Here is an 18,761-nt window from a genome sequence, read left to right as displayed (position 1 = left end):
GATTCTTGTGGGTTGGTGGGATTGGGCAGGTTTGGAGTCGACAGTCGCTCTTGAGTTGGGGCAGGCGTTGAGGAGGTTGGGCGGCAAGTTGAGAGGTTCAAGACTGCTCTTTTGATAGATTGAACCTTTTTTAGCTTCAGTTGGACTGGGTGAGAGTGGATATCTATTCGAATTGAACTGGGAATTCGTAACCCATAATCGAAATGGAGGCTCTCATGCGGAGTGGGCTTGTGTTTCCGATGTTTGGGTTGTTTGGCCAAAAGCGCGTCTCTTATCACTTATCAACACGCATCTACGGTATCCAAGACATACTAGTACTTACTACTACTAGTACTTTACTACTGCGTGCTACTATCAACAAATACGAGGAAAACATATTTTAACTTAGTTTGTAGAGCGATGTTTAATTCATTTGCTCCAGTATCCCATTCAAGGAAACTAGTTAAACAATAATAGGAACAAACCACCCAAACGCCATCCAAAAATCATGTATCTCAACAAGCAACCCGTATCAAAAAGAACACATGCACCCGCGGGTCCTCCAAATATTAGACAAGCGAAAAAAAGAAGAGAAAAAGAAAACATCTTCCCAAACCCAAGTCATCAAGAAACAAGAAATTAGAAAAGAAACAAAAGGTGGGGGTGAGAAAATACAACGGGAGAGAAGAGCAGGGTTGGGGAAACATAAGCCATCAGACCAGAACAACCTCAGAGTAGCCATAAAAATCTCAGTACGCCAAAATAAAAAAAAAAGACTCGCCCTCCAAAGACTAAACAGAATTCATTCGTTCCAGGCCTCCGGAATCAGCCTGTTCAATTTTTGAATCATGTGCATCATTAACACCTGCCCATGCCAAGGGTTCGGCGGAGCCATTGCCGAAATAGAAAAGAGGGGGGAAAGAAATTTTGGATCACTGCCCTATGCCCGGAAAAAGAAGGCAAATTGTCGTATACCTAGGCAAATGACCTATTTGGCCCCATGTGCAAAAAATATAGGAATGTAGAATAGGCGCCGGGGTACGGAGCTTGAGAGTTTCAAGTCCTTACGCCCGTCGCATCTGAGAGGGAATTGGGCCTTGCGGCATGCCCATTTGGCCGGGCATGTGGGCGTATCCGTGGGGATCGTATCCGGTTGACATGCCATTCATCATGAGAGGACCAAGTCCCTGAGCTTGGGAGACGGGACAGTCCTTGTGGGCGAGCAGAAGGGTCTTGAGATTCACAATCTCCTCACGAAGTTGAGTAACAGTAGCGGTCAACGCATCATTCTCGGTGGTGAATAGCTCAACCTTGTTCTGCAGGTTGGCTAACCACTGCTTCTTCCGTTGGCGACATTTCAAGGCAGCGACGCTGATAAAGAATGTTAGTATAAACATGATCAAATCCAAGTTAGATGGCTCAGGGCGACATACCGGTTGCGCTCCAGGAAGTTCCGCCTCTTTTCTTCATCTGTCATCTTTTTAGGATCTCCGGAGAACTTCTTCATATCTTCATCATCCGAGTCGAGATCCGACGGTGGCTCAAGACTGCTTTGTTTGGCCTTCTTATTAGATCCCTTGGGAGCATCTTCAGCCTTGCGTCGGTTGTTAGCAGCCGGGGCTGCTTTGGTGGCGTTCTTCTTCCCCTTGCCCTTACCAGAGGGCCTGGAGAGTTCCTGCTCCGATCCCTCACCGCTCATCTCACGACCACTGGTGCCGTTTGTGTTCGATGACACGCGCCGAGCGGCGCGATTTTCATTCTGCATATTTTGGTTTGCTTGCATATTGTTCGCTTGACCACCCTTAGCTAGCATGAAGAGACCATTGGCAGCATCGGCGGCATCGTGTTGCGTAAACTGTTCTGCGGGAACTTGAGGCTTAATGTCCATAGTCGCATTCGGGCCTTGATCTTGTTCATTCCCTTGACCATTCCCGCTGTTCTTCCGGGCAGTCAACGCGGTGCGGTGAAACTCAATCGTGGACGGTGTGGCACCGCCGTTCTGGAGTTGTTGCAGTAAAGCTTGTGAATTGGGGCTGGGGGCCGGGAACATCGACCCACCACCGCCCGGGGTCAGGCCAGTGCGAAGGGACGATTCGTTCGGGGTTGGGAAGCCTCGACCGATGCTGTCAAAATAATCACTGGAGCCAGTTGGACCGGGAAGCATGGCGGGGCTCAAGGGCCCTGAGCGCAGGGAGTTAGACCAGTTGTAGCCACCAGCGGAGCTGGCGCCAGCCAGAGCTGGGGAAGTGAGGGACGCGACGGGAGGAAGCAGCGACTTGCCGGGGGTGTCGCCGGGGTTACTGCTGAATGATTGCTCGAATGGGTTGGGCTCCAGCGAGAAAGGGTTATGCACGGAGTTGAAGTAATCCGGGGTATCACTAGGGGCGCCGGCAGGGCGTCGTGGTGGCGCCAGCGAGTTTTGCGAATCGGGCTTCTGGTCCTTCCCTGAAGATTGCGAGTCTGAAAGGCGAGTCAGCATTAATGATGATGGTAGACGATGACGCGCGCGATAAAGGTACCAGAGGGGTGTCGAAAACGAGGGCCCTTCATTGTGTGGAGGAAAGGTGAAAGATCGATGACGCCAGTTGTGAGATCATCCAAACGGCAGAGGGGGGGAAGTTGAGTTAAAGTAACTCCAGGTGGCGGATTACCAAGAAAAGATAGAGTAATGATTATATTCGGTTATAATAATCATCTGTGTCCTTTTCTTTTCCTCTCTTTCTTATTTTTTCTTTTCTGGTTCATCCTTTTGTTGTCCACCATATAGGAAAAAAAACCAAGGGCAGGGAAATATCAAATGTTGTTTGCAGAAGGGGCACGACACACATAAAAAGGGACACGCGCGCATCAAGCATTCGACGAACCTTCTTTGGAATTTTTCTTCGAGTCCATTGCGGACAAGGTGTTTCTGATGGTAGTCGTACTGGGCGCGACAGCAGCAGACATACTTGCGAAATTGGATCAAGAATGTATATTCTTGAAGTCAAGCGCACGAAAAAAGATAGAGATCACTGCGTGGCTTGCAGGTTGACCCGATGGGAAGAAGAGAAAGAGAAAGTGACGTAGAGGGGGGGATGACGACAATTTTAGGGGAGAGAAAACATTAAGTAACATGGGAAATTACACGGCCCCCCGGCCAATACCAGTGTATTACCACCGTTACCATACCACAGTCCATAAACAGGGTTGACAAGGATTTATAAGAATTTCCACTACTTTGATAGGAGAATGGTACGGTAAGTCCGAGGTAACCGATGTAACTAAAAAAAAAAAAAAAAAGAGGATTGCTTTATAACCGAAGTCGGTAAAGGGGGGGGAGAAGAAATGGGGGGAAAAAAAAGAAAAGAAAAAAACCAGTAGGAGGTTGGGTAATGGCCTTGACCCCGAGTCTGGACTGGTCGTGCAGACAAGTCGAGATTTTCAACCTTGATTTCCCTCCCTATCTTTATACATATCTCTCAAATCCTGGATCTACTTGCAGTTTTCTTTTTCGATAAAGAATTCTATGTTGATTTGCACCGATCATTCACTGGTAAGCTAGAAGAGAAGCGGTACAGAGACAGGTAAGAAAAAAAAAAAGAAGAAAAAAAAACGAAAAAAAAAAACCTCGCTCAACAATGGACCCTCGCATGTCGACTTGTCGAACCTGGAGAGATGCGAGTGGGTCTGGTACCGTGTATGTAACCAATGACAGCTAATTTATAGCGTCGGAAGCGGAGTCGACTGTCTTTCCGGGCTAAACTGAGGGTACGGGCAAGACGATGAAAAATTTTCTTACGTTTTTCCAATGTTTTGATTCGCGCTGATTCAAGATCTGCAAACAACTACAGGAATGAGACCATCCTCAAGGACATTGTCGATATTTCTACCATTCATGGAACATTTTACTCCGGTCAAGATTTAGATGGAAATATGTATAATACACATCTGACCAGGGGGATGCATGATTTCACGATGACGACGACAGGAATGTGTCCCGGGAGCTGGGTCAGCCGAGTGGGGTCCAGATTTAGAGCGTGTCAGCCAGTCAGATCTATGCACAGACGGGAGGATGAAGACTCGGATACCAGAATGAGAGTCCCTGATTGGCCTGTTGAAGGTCAATGGAGGTCAACTTATGAGCTGGCGCGCTAGTCCAAATCCGCTCGATGACGCAATACACGTGAGCCCCGGTCCACAAAGTACGGGATGACGTGCGTGGCCTGTGAACCGGGTCTAGATCGGGTGTATAGTACATCAATTCATCGTACTACGCGACAATTTACAACATTGAATAACACTAGTGAATATGTACGCTTATTTACTAGCAAAATTTGAGAAAATTGGAAGAAAAGATTGTTTGTAAATATCAGACAAATCTAAACAAAACCCCAAGGCTCCAAGGTCGAAAGTGGCCAAAATTGGCCGGCTTTTAGATTTTTTTTCCTGCATTCAAGGAGGCCCGATGAAACCCTACCTACAGTAGGTAGTATGTAGACGCACATGTACGGATACCTATGTAGTCTATACATACACGTGCGTACATAGTAGTCAACTGGTAGAGCCTTCATTAGAATTCATGGCTGTAAGATGAGCCATAATCAACTAGACCTACATATATTCTCTATGTATCTACCCAGGTGGGTAATCAAGATGTAGGTCGGCATACCGAACCCGAATCAATAGTACCTTTCCTCTATGTACTATACGAGATGCAGCTATCCCAGAATGAAAGTTCCGGGGTCTGGGGTACCTACAAAGTTCGAGATCAGTGGCGTATAGTACGTAAGTGCTGATAAGGACGATCGCGCTTAGCCCGTCACCAGTCTGAACCGATCGCACGTACATACATGATCTTCCAACCCTTTTTTGCATGTCAAGTCTGAAATATTGGGCTCCTTCACGAGTCGTTCAAAACTTGATATTTATATCTCGATCAACATGTTTTTGAATGAATCCTTTAGAAAAGTCCATAAACATTCAGAGTTGGGACCTCGGGGTCGATGGATGTGGCGCGCCGTTAGTGGGGCCTTTCTATGCTTTTTGTAGTATGTATCTGCTGTAACTTCCGGTTAGACGGGCGTGAGCCACAGAGGTGTGTGGGAAATCACCCCATTGGCCAGAGTGGTATACAGTTCAAACCTATATGGAGTAAGCAGAACGGCATCCCCCACGAACGATGCAGTGTGTATGGAGTCATGTTGATATACGCCGCAAAATAAGAAACAGGAGAATCAGAATGATTTCTAAAGTTCCATGGTCTACAAAATTCGTATTTGAATATCTTCCAAGGCTGATTTTTCAAATATCTACTTGAACACCCAGCCACTGATCTACTGGGGTAAACGCCTCTTACAGTTAGATGGCTTTGAAAGCATCAGACTGGAAGCAGGGGCTCGGTATAACCTTGAATCTACTTTGGCTTGAGCTTCAGATCATTGCATATCCATGAATAGCATAAGAAAACAATACGATTTTCATGAACATGGATTTTGGACAATGAGAAATATCAACAAATTCTTCCTTCGATTTTCCATCAGTCCTAGGCTTCAGGCCTCGTCTTTCAGGTCCCAAACCTCTAACGTAAATTAAGGTCATTTCAGTGCTAAAGTAGGTTTCTAAGGCAGAAACCTTGGAAGCAGGCATCAGTCAGGCATCAGTACTCCCAATTAGGCTTAGGGCCTTGGCATTGGAACTCGGACTTGGCTTTTGCCACACCGCTTGCCAATAAATCAACATGATATTTTTACATTTTGGAGGACTATGCGCGCTCTGCAATGCCAAGGCCAATCCGGATTGGCCCATTTCCCCTCCCCCCAACAAAAATTGCGTGCAACTAAAAATGTTCTGACCAAATGGCGAAAGCATCATTTTGGTTATGCCAATGAAATCCCCGTGGTAGGATTCAACCTCCTCGATTTTATTGGAGTAAGCACTTGAGGGCTGGTGGGGACCTCCTATATTGTAACATTGGAAGTCATTTATACACATGTCATGCACAGTTGGCTATTATAATTGGAATTGATTGGCAAACTATAGTTTTGACAGTATATCATACTCATCATTCCCACTCCCCTTGATAATTTCATGCTCCCAATAGTTCGGGTTGAAGGTCATTTTATTCAACGGGTTCAAGCGATGGGCCCTGTTGAACAGGTCCTCATACACTCGACCATCATATCGCCCCAGTGCGCTAAATTGAAAACCAAATCATTAGAGTTCGGAACCTCCTTGTAAGCTTCTTAGAATGAATGTGCTTCACTCAACTCACCTATCAAGCAAATAATCTGGAATCATCCACGAATCCACCAGTTTCACGGCATGCGGTCGAATTCGTGCCATCAGATCTTGGACACGGGCTGACAAAAGGTCGAGCTCGGATTGAGACGCGGCGCCGCAGCGGAAAACTGGGCGTGTTAATACCGCCACAACAGTCTGAGTTTGAGGGTGCTTACATTCGTATCCTTCGTTTTCCATGGTATTCAATGCAAATAGACGATACACATCCCATAATATGGCTTTAAGGGAGCTTGGTAGACTACCATCTGTGGACAACGCTTCGAAGAACTTGGTCACAAGGATAGATTGGGACTGGGCTGTGTTGGGTTAGTCTTGCAATGTCACAATAAGAAATGGTATCATGGGTTTTCACCTTTGCTGAGCTTGTGCAATTGGATAAGAAGACTATTCCAGCTTCTATTCTTGACTACCCGTTGCTCATACGCATCATATGCCTACCAATCATCAGCTTTGCAGCTCACGTTTCTTCCGGATTCTTCATACTCACAATAGCAGTTGCACGTAACTCGAAGCTCAAAGCGATATCTTGATCATTTCCCAATACGCGGTATCCATGTTGTTTTGAAGAAGATTTACCTCGGTTTCGAACGTACTCTTTGAATCGAGACTCCGTCTCATCTGCACCGGGAGTGTTAGGCGAGTCTACCGCAGCAGACATTTTCTTAATCAAATAAGAAGCAACCTGCTGCGTAATCATCCAATTATCACCCTCAACGGTTGGCTTCGACAAGTAGTCATTATTGAGTTCGATCAGCCCACTTCCACCCCCAAAGCCATGTCCACCCAAGGCCCGTCGACAAGTCTCAATTCCATCTGCAGCGAGCATTGTACAGAGACTTTTTAGCCCAGACGACATGCTGTGCATGTGCGCTAGAGAACGGAAATCGCCGCGCTCGACGTCTTGTCGTGTAATTTCGTAAACATGCCGCATTGCGAGGCCGGTATAGTGTAGCGCAAATGTAGTGGCTAGAAGAGGAAGAATGCGTATTTGGACGGTAGGGTAGTCCAGGACGGACAACTCGGGTCCTTTGCCGTTGGTATCGCGGTCTGTGAACTGTCGTCGGACGGCAGTGTAGCGTACTGCGACTGTAACTGCTCGTGCTAAAACTAGTCTGGCGTGGTGGACAATTTGGGCTCGAACGTAGGTAAGAGATCCGTATACCACGGCTGGCTGAGCTGGCTTTGAGTAGACTGCTGTCTCGGGGTCCACGCTCGAGTATCTTGAAAGCATGGCAGAGTGAGGAATTCTGTTAATGGCAGGGTTAGTTGTATTGATATCAATTGGATACCGTAGCCTGCTGGACATACCGAAAATTGTCGAAGAGCATGTAAGCATTATCCATTGTGACATATCCGTACTTGGGCCCAATATCTCCAACCACCACACCATCCAGTGGCTGATGAGTCTCCATATCTCGGACTTGCACAATGAACGGGTGGGGACCATGGGACACGAATTCACCCGGGTATCCAGACTTGGGAAGAAGTAGCTGGGCAACCACGATTGCATGGTTGGCCATACGCCCCAAGCTACCGTTCCACCATTTGCTAGCCGTGAGTGTCGGGCTATGAAGTATGAACTCCTTGGTCCGAGGGTCCCATCGTGCCTCAAGCTCCAATCCCCGAACATTGCTGCCATGCCCAAGCTCCGTTTGCGCGTAAGCCCCGACAATCTTCCATGATTCGATTAATGGCATCCAATAAGCCCGCTGAGCCTCACTGCCCTGCTCGCGAACAGTCGTAACGAACATCTCCAAATGTAGAAAATATGGCGAAACATCGCTGACCAAGTACTCCGCCATCTTGTAATCTTCATGGCTCCATTGGTGGTGGTCGACTAGTCGACGCAGTAGCTTCGCTCGAGCAAGCCCTAGCTTGAATCGCTCTGGCCGAGACAGATTTTGTTGTTTATCTTTTGCGAGAAGGGGCTCTCGTTGCACAATTGATAGAATTCGAGCTTGGCGTTCCAGAAATCCATCGGAGGAGAACAGGTGGTGTCCTAGTTCATCTACTGAGATGCTAGATTGTTCACGTTCGCACGCAAGGGTTGTGTGTCCATCTGGCTGACTTGGACGAAGTTTATCAGTGAAGTCGGACATGTTGGTCAACCGATTTCAATGTTCGATTTTAGCATCACAGTGTATATCCGGACTTGGATTTTCTTCAAGGGTGAATTCTCTCTCTGACAGTCTTTCTTAAACTTGAATTTAGTACATCTTTTCCACTGGCTTTACCCGAATACCTAGGCAATCACCGAGTGCCGATTGCCGGCATATCCCACGCGGGGAAGGTTCGCGGGGAAGAACGTGGGGAAGTAGCCGACTTACCATGATGTGGACACGAATGGTAAAATTCCGGGAAATTCTCTGGTTAAATATGTTAGAGATTGGTATATCTTTCTGAGATACTCGAAAGCTCAGCCCTGGTGCCTCCATCTGTGCGAGACAGGAAGTGATTCGTGAAAAATGGGAGATCGCACTCAATTTGTACCCTCCCATGTGGGAGATAATGTACTTCCCAATCTGCCTTTTTTCCACAAGCTTCTTCGCTATGCTCAGCGTAGGCCCTCGTGTATTTCTATTCGAGACGTGAATGCCGGTTTGGAAAAAACATTCCACCATGTTCTTTCAGATGCCTTGGCTCTCCGCAAAGAACTAGAGAATAATCTGAGTTCCGAGACTCTACGCGATCTCCAGGAGGATAAAGAGGTCTATATTGGACTACTTTCCCCGGGTGGCTATGAGTATACCGTTGGTTTTGTTGCTATTCTGGCCCTTGGTGCTGCGGTGGTTCCAATGGGTAAGTTAACCCTTATATTTCGTTTCCCCTGTGATACCATGACGAAAGCTGACCATCTCAAGCTGCCGGATTGCCCGTGGATGAAGTCTCATATTTTCTAATGAAAGCAAAGTGCGTGGCTCTATTGGCTGACACAACTAGCGAGACTCTCGCAAAGTCAGTTGTACGTTCTATGGACACCAAGAGCAATTTCCCTGTACCCTGCGTTTCGCCCATCGCTTCCACCATCCAAACAACTCTTTTTCCAGTGGATGATATCCTCATTTCGTCAAACCGTGCCCTTAATATGAACAACGCTGCCGCAGTCATCTTCACCTCGGGGACAACCGGTCCCCCTAAAGGCGCCGTCCAGCGCCGCACTTGGTTGACCGGTAACGCCGAAACCGACGCAGCCTTTTACGGCGTCACGGAAGAAGATGTCATACTTCATGTCCTGCCAGTCCATCATGCCTCCGGGCTGGGATTGACATTTCTACCTTTCTTGACAGCCGGTGCGTGTATTGAGTTCCGAAGCGGTAGCTTCGATACGGCTTGGACGTGGGAACGCTGGCGTCAGGGTGGGTTGAGCTTCTTCTCGGGTGTGCCAACCATATACATGCGAATGATGCGATACTTCGAAGAGAATATTGCCACTCAGGCACCTGAAGTGCGAGATCAGTATATCCAAGGGGCGCGTGATATTCGTACGATGCTTTGTGGCTCATCGGCATTGCCTGGGCCTGTGCAGGAGTTCTGGGAGCAGCTCCGAGAAAAGCCAATGATGACCCGCTATGGTGCTACTGAGTTTGGGGCAGTTATCAAGACTGATCTTGACCCTCGGGGGATGCCGAGGAATAGCGTTGGCCGCATTGTTGGGGGTGTCTCGCTTAAGCTTGAAAATGATGGTCATCTGCTGGTGAAATGTCCTTACATGTTCTCAAAGTATGTATCACTATACACGAAGCGCACTTTTGCTCGGCATTCTCTAATCGCTTACTTCCCAGGTATCTGAATGATGAAAAGGCAACAAGTGAAGCGCATGATAAAGATGGGTACTTCAAATCGGGCGATATCGCTCGGCAAGAAGGGAATTATTTCTTCATCCTCGGTCGTGCCTCCATTGACATAATCAAGTCGGGAGGGTACAAGATTTCCGCCTTGGACATTGAGCGTGAGATTCTTGGCTTGGATTATGTATCTGAAGTGATGGTAGTGGGCGTGGAGGATGAAGAATATGGCCAGCGAGTTGCGGCCAGTATTAGCCTCAAGACGGACCAGAGCACGACACGCAAAACACTCACCCTGGAAGAGCTAAGGGATGATCTTCGAGGTAGATTGGCGAGCTATAAGATACCAACCATATTGAGAGTGATAAAAGGTGAGCTACCCAAGTCAGGAACAGGAAAAGTCCAGAAGAAAATCTTAGGGCCGCAACTGTTTCCCTCGAACTATGGAGATCTTCCGGAAATTTCAGTGTGGAGCAAGAGGGCCAAGCTATAGAGCAACTAGAACATACAATTTGATTTCTTCGTCCTCATAAAGAATTCGAAACACTAACAGCCAACGACAATTTCACCTGGGAATTTCTTCATTGGTGTAATCTTAGAACATTCATAGATCACCAAAACAGGCATACTTCCATAGTAACTGTTCCCACTCATTTCTTCTTTGGCCGAGCCTTGAAGTAACTTGACTGCTTTTTCTTTTATCGGCACAATTTGGTAGATTTTTGCGGCACAGGAGGTACTAATCGATCTTGGATTAGCACGTAATCAATCGTAGTGCGAAAAAGAAATCCGAAATGCGCATTTGCACCAACACTTACACATAGTCCTAGTCCAAGTCCAAGGCCTGGCGCTGTTGCCAAACTAAATCCTTCACATAAAGGCAACGAAGCCAGGCACCTGCAGCTTGTCTCGCTGGCGTGTCATCTTCTTTGCTGGCACAATACACATCGTGCCAGTTTGTCCTATGGACAATTTTACCATTTTTTTCTTTCAACGAAGACAGAAACCCACGATCACTGGTCACCTCGAACCTAGTTTTCCAGAACGTGTTTTCGAACAGAAACTGTCCCATAATGCGAGAAGTAAAGCGGAGGTTTTAAAGTCAGGAACTGGTAGCTCTCGCAGGATCTCCAAACATATCTCGAATGGAAGGGAGGTGAAGGGGTCGCCTGCCGTATTAATCTTCTGTCGCTGTTCAATGACCAAGGCACTAGGATTTGGTGGTGGTGCCTTTTTGATGACGGTTTCATATGCATCCAAATCTTTGACAAGCAATCGAGGCATATCTTTCATGCGGAAAAGGAGTTCCCAACCTATTTGCTCCCCCGATAATTTGTATAAACCTGCACCTAGGATATCAAGTGGAACCGAGGTAATAGGGCAGCATGTGTGCAAAAGAGCCCAGCAGGCATTATGGAGAATTAAAGGGCCATTGTCAGAGTTGACCGATCTGATAGCGAATGAAAAAATCTCTTCGGCTTGGTCAATACCATCTTTCTTTGTCGAGTTTTCGTGGATGGGCAATATTAGCCTCGCACGTCCATCCCGAATCCCAAACTGGAGCCTCCCAACATCAGATACTCTATACGAATCAGCAATAGAGTAGACTTTACTTCAAGTTAGCCATCGTCAAATGAATGCAGTTCGAAACAAGCCTTGCAACATACTGGCTCTTAGCCCATGTGACTGAAAGCAAAACACCTCCCCATCTTCACCCCTGATCACTCCAAGTAGACATATCAAACAACTCACGGAATGCATCCCGGGACCCCCCCTGGGTACCCACAAACATCGAATTAGTTGCATTATGGCTGTGTTACTGGTGATGAGAAGGTAAACTCCCGGATTTTATGATTAAGGAGATTCAAACAGTAGGAAAGTCGGTCCAAAGTTGTTGCAAAGTTGGGTAACAAAGGTAGACAATAATATTTTCAAGGTTTATGTCAGATGCTAGGACTTCTACCCGGGAAAGAGTGGAAATAACGGCAAATATTTCCAGTCTGACAAACAAATACCTCGTCAAGGGACCCCACATGGCTACTGGTGAGCTTTGCTAAACAATAAAGGATCTAATCAAATCTTAGCCTTAGCAGGAGCCGATGTGATTCGACTATGCACATAACTAATTCGCTGAAACTTCTTGATAGCCTCGCCCCAGAGCTCATGTCGTAACAAAGCATAAACCCTAATCACATCAAGTCAGCTAAAAGAGGCTCAAGGTATAGATGCATCCAGACCGGTCTAACTCACCCCATCTTGGCCTTTGGCGCCCACTTCGCCGCAAGTTCCAGTGCTTCCTCTAGCATACGCTCTGGCTCAGCAATGACATCTACAATGCCATCCTCAAGAGCTTCTTGCGCTGTCCACTTGTGCGCTTCCAAAAGCATTTTGCGTGCAACCTGAGGACGTAACTTCAATCTAGGGAGGGATCCGATTCCCTCAAAGTGCAGGCCCAGGTTGACAGGGGGCATTGAGAAAAAGCCCCTCTTGGAATTCATTATGCGGTAGTCGTGGGCCAGAGCCAAGGGACATGCGCCGCCAAATGTGTGACCTGTTATTAACGCAATGGTCGGGAAAGGGAAGTCGAGAATCGTATGGATAAGCTATCACTTGTCAGTATGAGACTGCACTAACCATTCACAGTCTTGTCGCTTACAGGATAGAATCCGTCTGTGTTTGCAAATGGATTCCCGTCAGATTCATCTAGCTCCAGTCCCTAGAGAATACCAATTTAGCTATTATATCCTTGATTTTTGAGGTCATGTATGGTGTACATACAGTACACCAGAACTTGGCATCATTGCCTCTTGTGATGACTGCGCCCTCTGAGTCCGTTCCCAGAAGTTTTTCGATGGTGCGAAAAGCTCGAATCATTTCCTGACAATACCAAGAGTTGAGTCGGTTCTCGGGTGGCTTTTGCATAGTCAGAATGAATACATTTCCACGCCTCTCTATGGAGAGATTGCGAAATGTAGGTATATCTGCCATTTTCCTTGTTGCTTGTGAGCTCAGTGTTAGAAAGTGAATATGGTGTCACTGGACTTGTTTACTGCTCAATGTTCAAAATATAACATTGAACCGTGCCTTCAAAGCTCCCCTACAGGTTACAGTCTCCCCCGCACCCCGGATCGCCCAAACCCCACATGGCCACTTGAATTGGTTACCGAAATGCCGACTGCCGACTGTCAGCAAAAAAATCAAGTGCTTTGAATACTTAGTATGCCATGGAGATGGGTCAGAATTGAAAGCAGATGCATATGACTATCAATTGTATCAAGTTGATTGCCGTTGTTCTTTGGAATTCCCGAACTAGAGATCGTCAAGAGTGGTCCCAATGAACGAACCTGTGGACAAGAAACAGTGCATTGACCATAAGTCAGAGAAGTGAACAATTCTCTACAGCACTTGAATTTGCCTAGGAAAGCTAGCTTGCGGAGCCGAATCATCGGTTATATGCCAAACGGGTATCTAGTATTATGTGCCAGAAGTAGTAAATTTACAGTATCATGCCCATCCTGCCAAGGTCCAACTGGAACGATCGCCTGCTCTCAGGCCCGATCGACGATCAGGTGTAGGTTCTGAGTCTCGCGTACCACCAGCAAGCCCATGCTGCAGGAATTTTTCACGCTCGATCTCCACCATTCCACGGATCTTCAGGCTAGTCGTCAAGCTAGCTCCAGCCCAGGCTCCCAGGGAATCAATCTCCCGTAGAATTCCTTGAACAGGAACGGGTGTGTCTTTGTTCTGGCGGCGCAGCTTTTGTTCCACGAAATCAACTTCAGGTTCATCTCTAGATGGGTCCGGTTTTTCGTCTTTGGGCGAGGACCCTCCATCCTTTGGAACTGGCTGGTTCTCGCCATTAATTGAAGATGAAATTCGTAGTTCTTCCAATCGCTGGCGTTGCCGTTCAATGACTTTTCCTCGAATGGGACTCCATCCGTGTTGGTCAATCAAGCGTGAAACATCCTTTAAGATCCGCTGCCGCAAGCCAGGGATTCGAGCTCCGCCACCCACAAAAGTGATACGTGACATGCATGTTCCACGCGCATCCGGCGGGAGTGCGAGCAGAGCTTTGTAAACAAGAAGTGGAAGAGGTTTCTCCTCGTCGTCCAATTCACTCTCTGGCACATCCGGGGCAAAGAGCGCCTTCTCGACGGGCTCTGAGAGGCGGTAAAATGGCACGTCAATGAACTCCTGTTCTGGGTTCGTTGGTGAAGGTATTGAAACGGTCTGGTTAAAGAGCTCTTCAGTCTCATTCTGAGCCCGCTCCTTGCACCAAGCAAGTCGGCAGACAATTTCCTCACAATATTTGAATCCTACAGAGATGCCGTCTGTGGGAGTATTGTCCTGCTCAATCCTGGGAGTCAACCCAGTAAGAAGCCTGCCGAATTCTTGTAGCACGCCTTTCATTGCCCTTGTGCTTCTTTTTGTGGTGACCTCTCTGTATTCATAGAGACCTGTGATTATGGTTTCCGCCCAGCCAATGTCTACCACCAGGGCAGACCGCAATCCCGCAGCGGTCGCTGACATGGGCGCACTCGGTAGGAGCGTAATACTGGGGAAGCGCCAGCGGCTAAACAAGGTCGAAAGCAGCGACGAAAGTAACGGATGGGGCATGAGAGAGGGCAGAACCAAGACCAGGCGAGATGTGCCTGCGTCGGTCAAGAGGTATTGGTTGTATGTTTCACGGAAGGCGCGTTCAATTTTGTCCTCTACCAACCCAAGGTCGGTTTGTCGCAGGTCCAGCCTCCACAATTCGTATTCTCGAGTCCAATCTTCGGCATCGACGGGTTGCGCTGCTAGTCGTACTCCAGAACCGCCCTCAATCCACCCCCGATAGTCTCCCGCTCTCCTCGATTCCTCGGGCCCGAATCCCACCACACAGACCGGGGAGCTGCTGCCCTCAAATCCAGCTCGTAGCCATCGCGCACCAATCTCAAATACAATCGCGTCGTCTTCGTTGCGAAAGGATGAGCCCGGTGATGTGTTGCTGGCGAAGGAAGTATTGCCGGAGCGGAGTGGTTGTTGGGGGGTATGAGGGGAATCTGGTCGCGCAGCCTGGCTTTGGCGAAGACTTGATGGGGCAGACATATCCGTGGTTTTCGTTTTATTAGTATGTGGCGTCTGGTAAATGCTGTGTCGCGTGGCTCGGAATCGTGTGCGTGTTGGAGAGTGATTGTAGTTGCCCCTCGGAGCAACAAAAAGCTCCGGCAAGGACCCGCTTCAGGCGCGGTGCTGTGTCTACAGCGTCATTGGAATTGTAAATTTTGAATTTAAAGAGAGTATTGTAGTGGAGTTTGAACGGAATGATCAAGAGTGACAGGAAGCTCCAATTGGTTGCAGACTGAGGGAAGCGACGCGTTTGTATCTAAAGTTCAACGGATCTACATCGGGCCGTGGTTTATTTACTCCGTCAACAATCACTTTCCTCTTTACCGATACCACATGGCTTCAAGTTCATATTCGAATTTCTAAGATTCAGCCGCTGTCGATACCAATACCGGCAGGATGGGTATCCCAGGGTACGTCTCCTTTCGGTTCCCTTTCCCATGCAAGTCATTCTACGTATACTTTAGTCCAGCGAGAACGGGGACATTCAAAAGTCCCCAGCAACGCCACCAAAACAGCATTGACTTGTTGTTTTTTTTGTTTTTGTTTTTCAAACCCATGTCATTTACTAACGCGCGATAGGCTCATCCACGCCATCGGCAAGGGAGAGCGGATCTCTCTGTCAAAATTAGCTGTCACCCATTTGGAGCGAACAGCTAGACCCATTCGAGTGGCAGTCGATATTTCAATCTGGCTCTTCCAGGTTCAAGCCAGTCGCGGTGGAAAGAATCCCGAATTGCGCACACTTTTTTTCCGACTTTTGAAGCTTTTGGCGTTGCCAGTACATCCCCTCTTTGTCTACGACGGGCGCCAGAAACCTCCCTTCAAGAGGGGAAAGGCGGTGTCTCCGCGTAGTTATGGCAATGCTCCAATCATTCAGCGCTCTAAAGAGCTTATTGAGCGATTCCGGTTCCCCTGGCATGAGGCCCCTGGTGAAGCGGAAGCCGAATGCGCGAGATTGCAGCAAGCGGGAATCGTCGACGCGGTTATGAGCAACGACGTTGACGCGCTCATGTTTGGATCGACCCGCACCATAATGAACTTCTCGAAAGAGAGTGGAACTGGAACAGCCGCATCGACCCACGTAACATGCTATCACCTGGGGAATGACGACCACGAGTCCAATGTGCCTCTAAGTCGAGCAGGCATGATTTTGTTTGCTATGCTTAGTGGCGGGGATTATCTTCCCGGTGGTGTTCTAAAGTGTGGACCTGGATTGGCGGCAGAGATCGCCAAAGCTCACTTCGGCGAAGCTTTACTTGAAGAACTTGCGTCGCATTCCCCCAATATAGACACGCGCCTCGGCGAATGGCGTGATCGCCTTCAATATGAATTGGAGGAAAACGAGAGTGGCTATTTCACGACTAAGCACAAGGCTGTTCGCATTCCCGACACTTTCCCTGACCGCACGATCTTAGAGTATTACGCGGAACCAAAAGTCTCCACAGATCAAGAAATGGCTACATTAAGACTCAATCTAAGGCACGCCTGGGATCGCGAAATTGACCCTCTCGCAATCAGAAGATTTGCTGCTGACAATTTTGAATGGAATTTTCGCTCGGGCGCAAGGAAGGTGATCAAGCTCCTGGCGGAGCCCCTGATATCTTACAAACTTCGCCTTCAGCGGCCTTTGTCAGGCCTATCACAAGGCACATTGGCACCGGATTGTGATGCACCATGGATGCAGAAAGTGTACAAAACCCGCGCAAATTTTGGCACGGATGGTACGACTGAACTGCAAATGGATATGCTCCCTATTGATGTTGTTGGTATTGATCTTCTTGCTGAGGAGCCGAATCCACCACTGGAGGCAGCACCTGCCCAAGAAATTCTCGAAGGGGATGAAGAAGATGACCTAGAGGTTGCTAATGAGGGACCCCCGGCGACACCTTCGAAGTCTCGACCCAAAAAAAGATATGATATCTTCGCCATTGAGAAAGTCTGGATATTTGAGACAGTTGCCAAGCTCGGTGCTGCTGATGCTGTCACTGCATGGGAGAAGGAACAAGCTGCGAAGGCGGCTGCAGAAGAGGCCAAGAAAGCCAAGAAAGCGGCACCAAAGAAACCTGCCACCAAACGTGCTGGGCCCAAGAAGAAAGGCCCCATAGATCCGGGAATGAAGCATGGAAGCATTCTCAAATATGGAATGCTCACGAAGGAGAAATCAGAGCTGTCGTCATATAACAAGGCGCACTTATTAGAAGCCGCTTCATCTCAGTCGACAGCAAAGGAACCTTCTCCTGGTTTCCGACACCCACCTTCGTTCGAGGGCATTATTGACCTTGATTCGGATTCTTCTCCAAGCATGTACCCTCAGAATCAAGCTTCCAGTCGAGTGCGTTACGCCTCCCAAGAGCTTGACGACCTTATCAGCTCATTTTCCTCTTTATGTACTGCACCTTCACTGCCAGGAGTCAAGCGTCATCCTATGGCAGGTCAAATTTCAAACCCATCTCGCGCAGTGGTCTCATCCGCTGGAGAAGTGGAACTTGTGGATGCATCCATAGTTTCACTTACTGAGGAGACGATTGTTTCGTCCCAACATCCGATGCCAAAGGGACTGAAAATGAGTTACTCGATCTCGGCCGACGAAGCTTTGGAGTCATCTCCAGATGTTGTCAGACAGAACCTGGCAATCTCCCCAGTAAAAAAAACCGCTCGCCGCAGGCCCACAAAATCGGTCAAATGCCCGCCTGTCACAGAAGACTCTGGCAACATTGAATGCCTGGAGAAAGGTGTGAGCTCTCTATCATTGTCAATTAATCGCGAGGACAAACGTATCCCAGTTACGGCCACGCCGCTGGGTGCAGCTTCCTGCCTGAAAGATGACAAGAAGCGAGTGAATAAGTCAAAAGAGAAGAAGCCGACACCAGATCCTAGACAAACGCCCACTCATGTTGAGAACCTCTATACAGAGAATGGCTTCTGGTCGTTTTACGATCCAGACCCGGAGTCTACGAGCGAAGGTGCAAAGCGCAGTCGAAGAAGAGACAAAACGCAATGTATCTCACGCGTGTGTGTCATTGATATGACTTGATTATCTGCACTAGCATTATACCCGTTTAATATTGCATTTTCTCTGTGAACTAGGGATTCGGCGTTGGGAGTGGTACAAGCATATCAAGCGTGCGTACATACTATCGATTTAATTCAGAGACGAGGATGGGAGCCTGCGAGCAGGACATGATAATGAAATTTTGATGACCATACTAAATCTTATACATCGTTACTAATAAGATCAGCAAGCTCTTGGGAAATAATAGCAACAAAGACTCCAGATATTAATGTAAGCCATAGTAAGCTCATCTCATGCAGTGACACGCTCGGGGGATGACCAGTATTCCCAATTGTACGTGAACTCCAAACTATAAACACCATACTTTCCTCCTTCTCTTTCCTTTCCTCTTCTTCTTTCTTTCCTTGCGCTCCCACTGGACTCTGGAATCTCTAGCCACTAGCTTCGCCTACTGTTGGAACTTCATCTGCAGGCCTCAGCTTCATTCCTAGGATTGCAAGCTGACCTACTTTTGAATTCAAGGGCTTTCTGGAAGGGGATTAACGACCGTGGGTTTGTCTGCGTGGCTCCGATGGCTGAATACTCCTCACTCC

At 47.9% G+C, this 18,761-nt stretch overlaps 7 protein-coding genes across 7 annotated transcripts; 2 read left to right on the top strand and 5 right to left on the bottom strand.

Annotated features, from left to right (window-relative positions):
• Positions 1-1,043: 1,043 nt before the first annotated feature.
• On the bottom strand, positions 1,044-2,458 carry atfA (bZIP transcription factor atfA; the record flags this gene model as incomplete). The annotated part of the gene is made up of 2 exons (XM_057168077.1): positions 1,044-1,350; positions 1,413-2,458. The coding sequence occupies 2 exons, from the start codon at positions 2,456-2,458 to the stop codon at positions 1,044-1,046; spliced, it is 1,353 nt and encodes a 450-aa protein (XP_057018708.1).
• Positions 2,459-5,991: 3,533 nt separating this feature from the next.
• N7466_008687 (uncharacterized protein) lies at positions 5,992-8,357 on the bottom strand (the record flags this gene model as incomplete). The annotated part of the gene is made up of 6 exons (XM_057168076.1): positions 5,992-6,151; positions 6,230-6,365; positions 6,414-6,554; positions 6,611-6,692; positions 6,746-7,505; positions 7,567-8,357. The coding sequence occupies 6 exons, from the start codon at positions 8,355-8,357 to the stop codon at positions 5,992-5,994; spliced, it is 2,070 nt and encodes a 689-aa protein (XP_057018707.1).
• A 366-nt stretch (positions 8,358-8,723) lies between these two features.
• On the top strand, positions 8,724-10,536 carry N7466_008686 (uncharacterized protein; the record flags this gene model as incomplete). The annotated part of the gene is made up of 3 exons (XM_057168075.1): positions 8,724-9,057; positions 9,120-9,978; positions 10,041-10,536. The coding sequence occupies 3 exons, from the start codon at positions 8,724-8,726 to the stop codon at positions 10,534-10,536; spliced, it is 1,689 nt and encodes a 562-aa protein (XP_057018706.1).
• Positions 10,537-10,913: 377 nt separating this feature from the next.
• Positions 10,914-11,327, bottom strand: N7466_008685 (Leucine Rich Repeat domain protein; the record flags this gene model as incomplete). Its single annotated transcript, XM_057168074.1, has 2 exons — positions 10,914-11,005; positions 11,075-11,327. The coding sequence occupies 2 exons, from the start codon at positions 11,325-11,327 to the stop codon at positions 10,914-10,916; spliced, it is 345 nt and encodes a 114-aa protein (XP_057018705.1).
• Positions 11,328-12,116: 789 nt separating this feature from the next.
• On the bottom strand, positions 12,117-13,031 carry N7466_008684 (enoyl-CoA hydratase/isomerase family protein; the record flags this gene model as incomplete). Its single annotated transcript, XM_057168073.1, has 4 exons — positions 12,117-12,228; positions 12,294-12,646; positions 12,700-12,759; positions 12,822-13,031. 4 exons carry the CDS (start codon positions 13,029-13,031, stop codon positions 12,117-12,119), a joined length of 735 nt encoding a protein of 244 aa, XP_057018704.1.
• Positions 13,032-13,547: 516 nt separating this feature from the next.
• On the bottom strand, positions 13,548-15,134 carry N7466_008683 (putative actin-related protein RO7; the record flags this gene model as incomplete). The annotated part of the gene is made up of 1 exon (XM_057168072.1): positions 13,548-15,134. One exon carries the CDS (start codon positions 15,132-15,134, stop codon positions 13,548-13,550), a length of 1,587 nt encoding a protein of 528 aa, XP_057018703.1.
• A 417-nt stretch (positions 15,135-15,551) lies between these two features.
• On the top strand, positions 15,552-18,189 carry N7466_008682 (crossover junction endodeoxyribonuclease; the record flags this gene model as incomplete). Its single annotated transcript, XM_057168071.1, has 2 exons — positions 15,552-15,565; positions 15,735-18,189. The coding sequence occupies 2 exons, from the start codon at positions 15,552-15,554 to the stop codon at positions 18,187-18,189; spliced, it is 2,469 nt and encodes an 822-aa protein (XP_057018702.1).
• Between the last annotated feature and the right edge of the window lie 572 nt (positions 18,190-18,761).

This window comes from Penicillium verhagenii (genome assembly GCF_028828195.1).
Source record: "Penicillium verhagenii strain IBT 33310 chromosome Unknown utg000008l_segment0_segment0, whole genome shotgun sequence".
Classification (NCBI taxonomy): domain Eukaryota; kingdom Fungi; phylum Ascomycota; class Eurotiomycetes; order Eurotiales; family Aspergillaceae; genus Penicillium; species Penicillium verhagenii.
The sequence above is the reverse complement of the archived record's forward strand: the minus strand, read 5'-3'. Positions and strand labels throughout refer to the sequence as shown.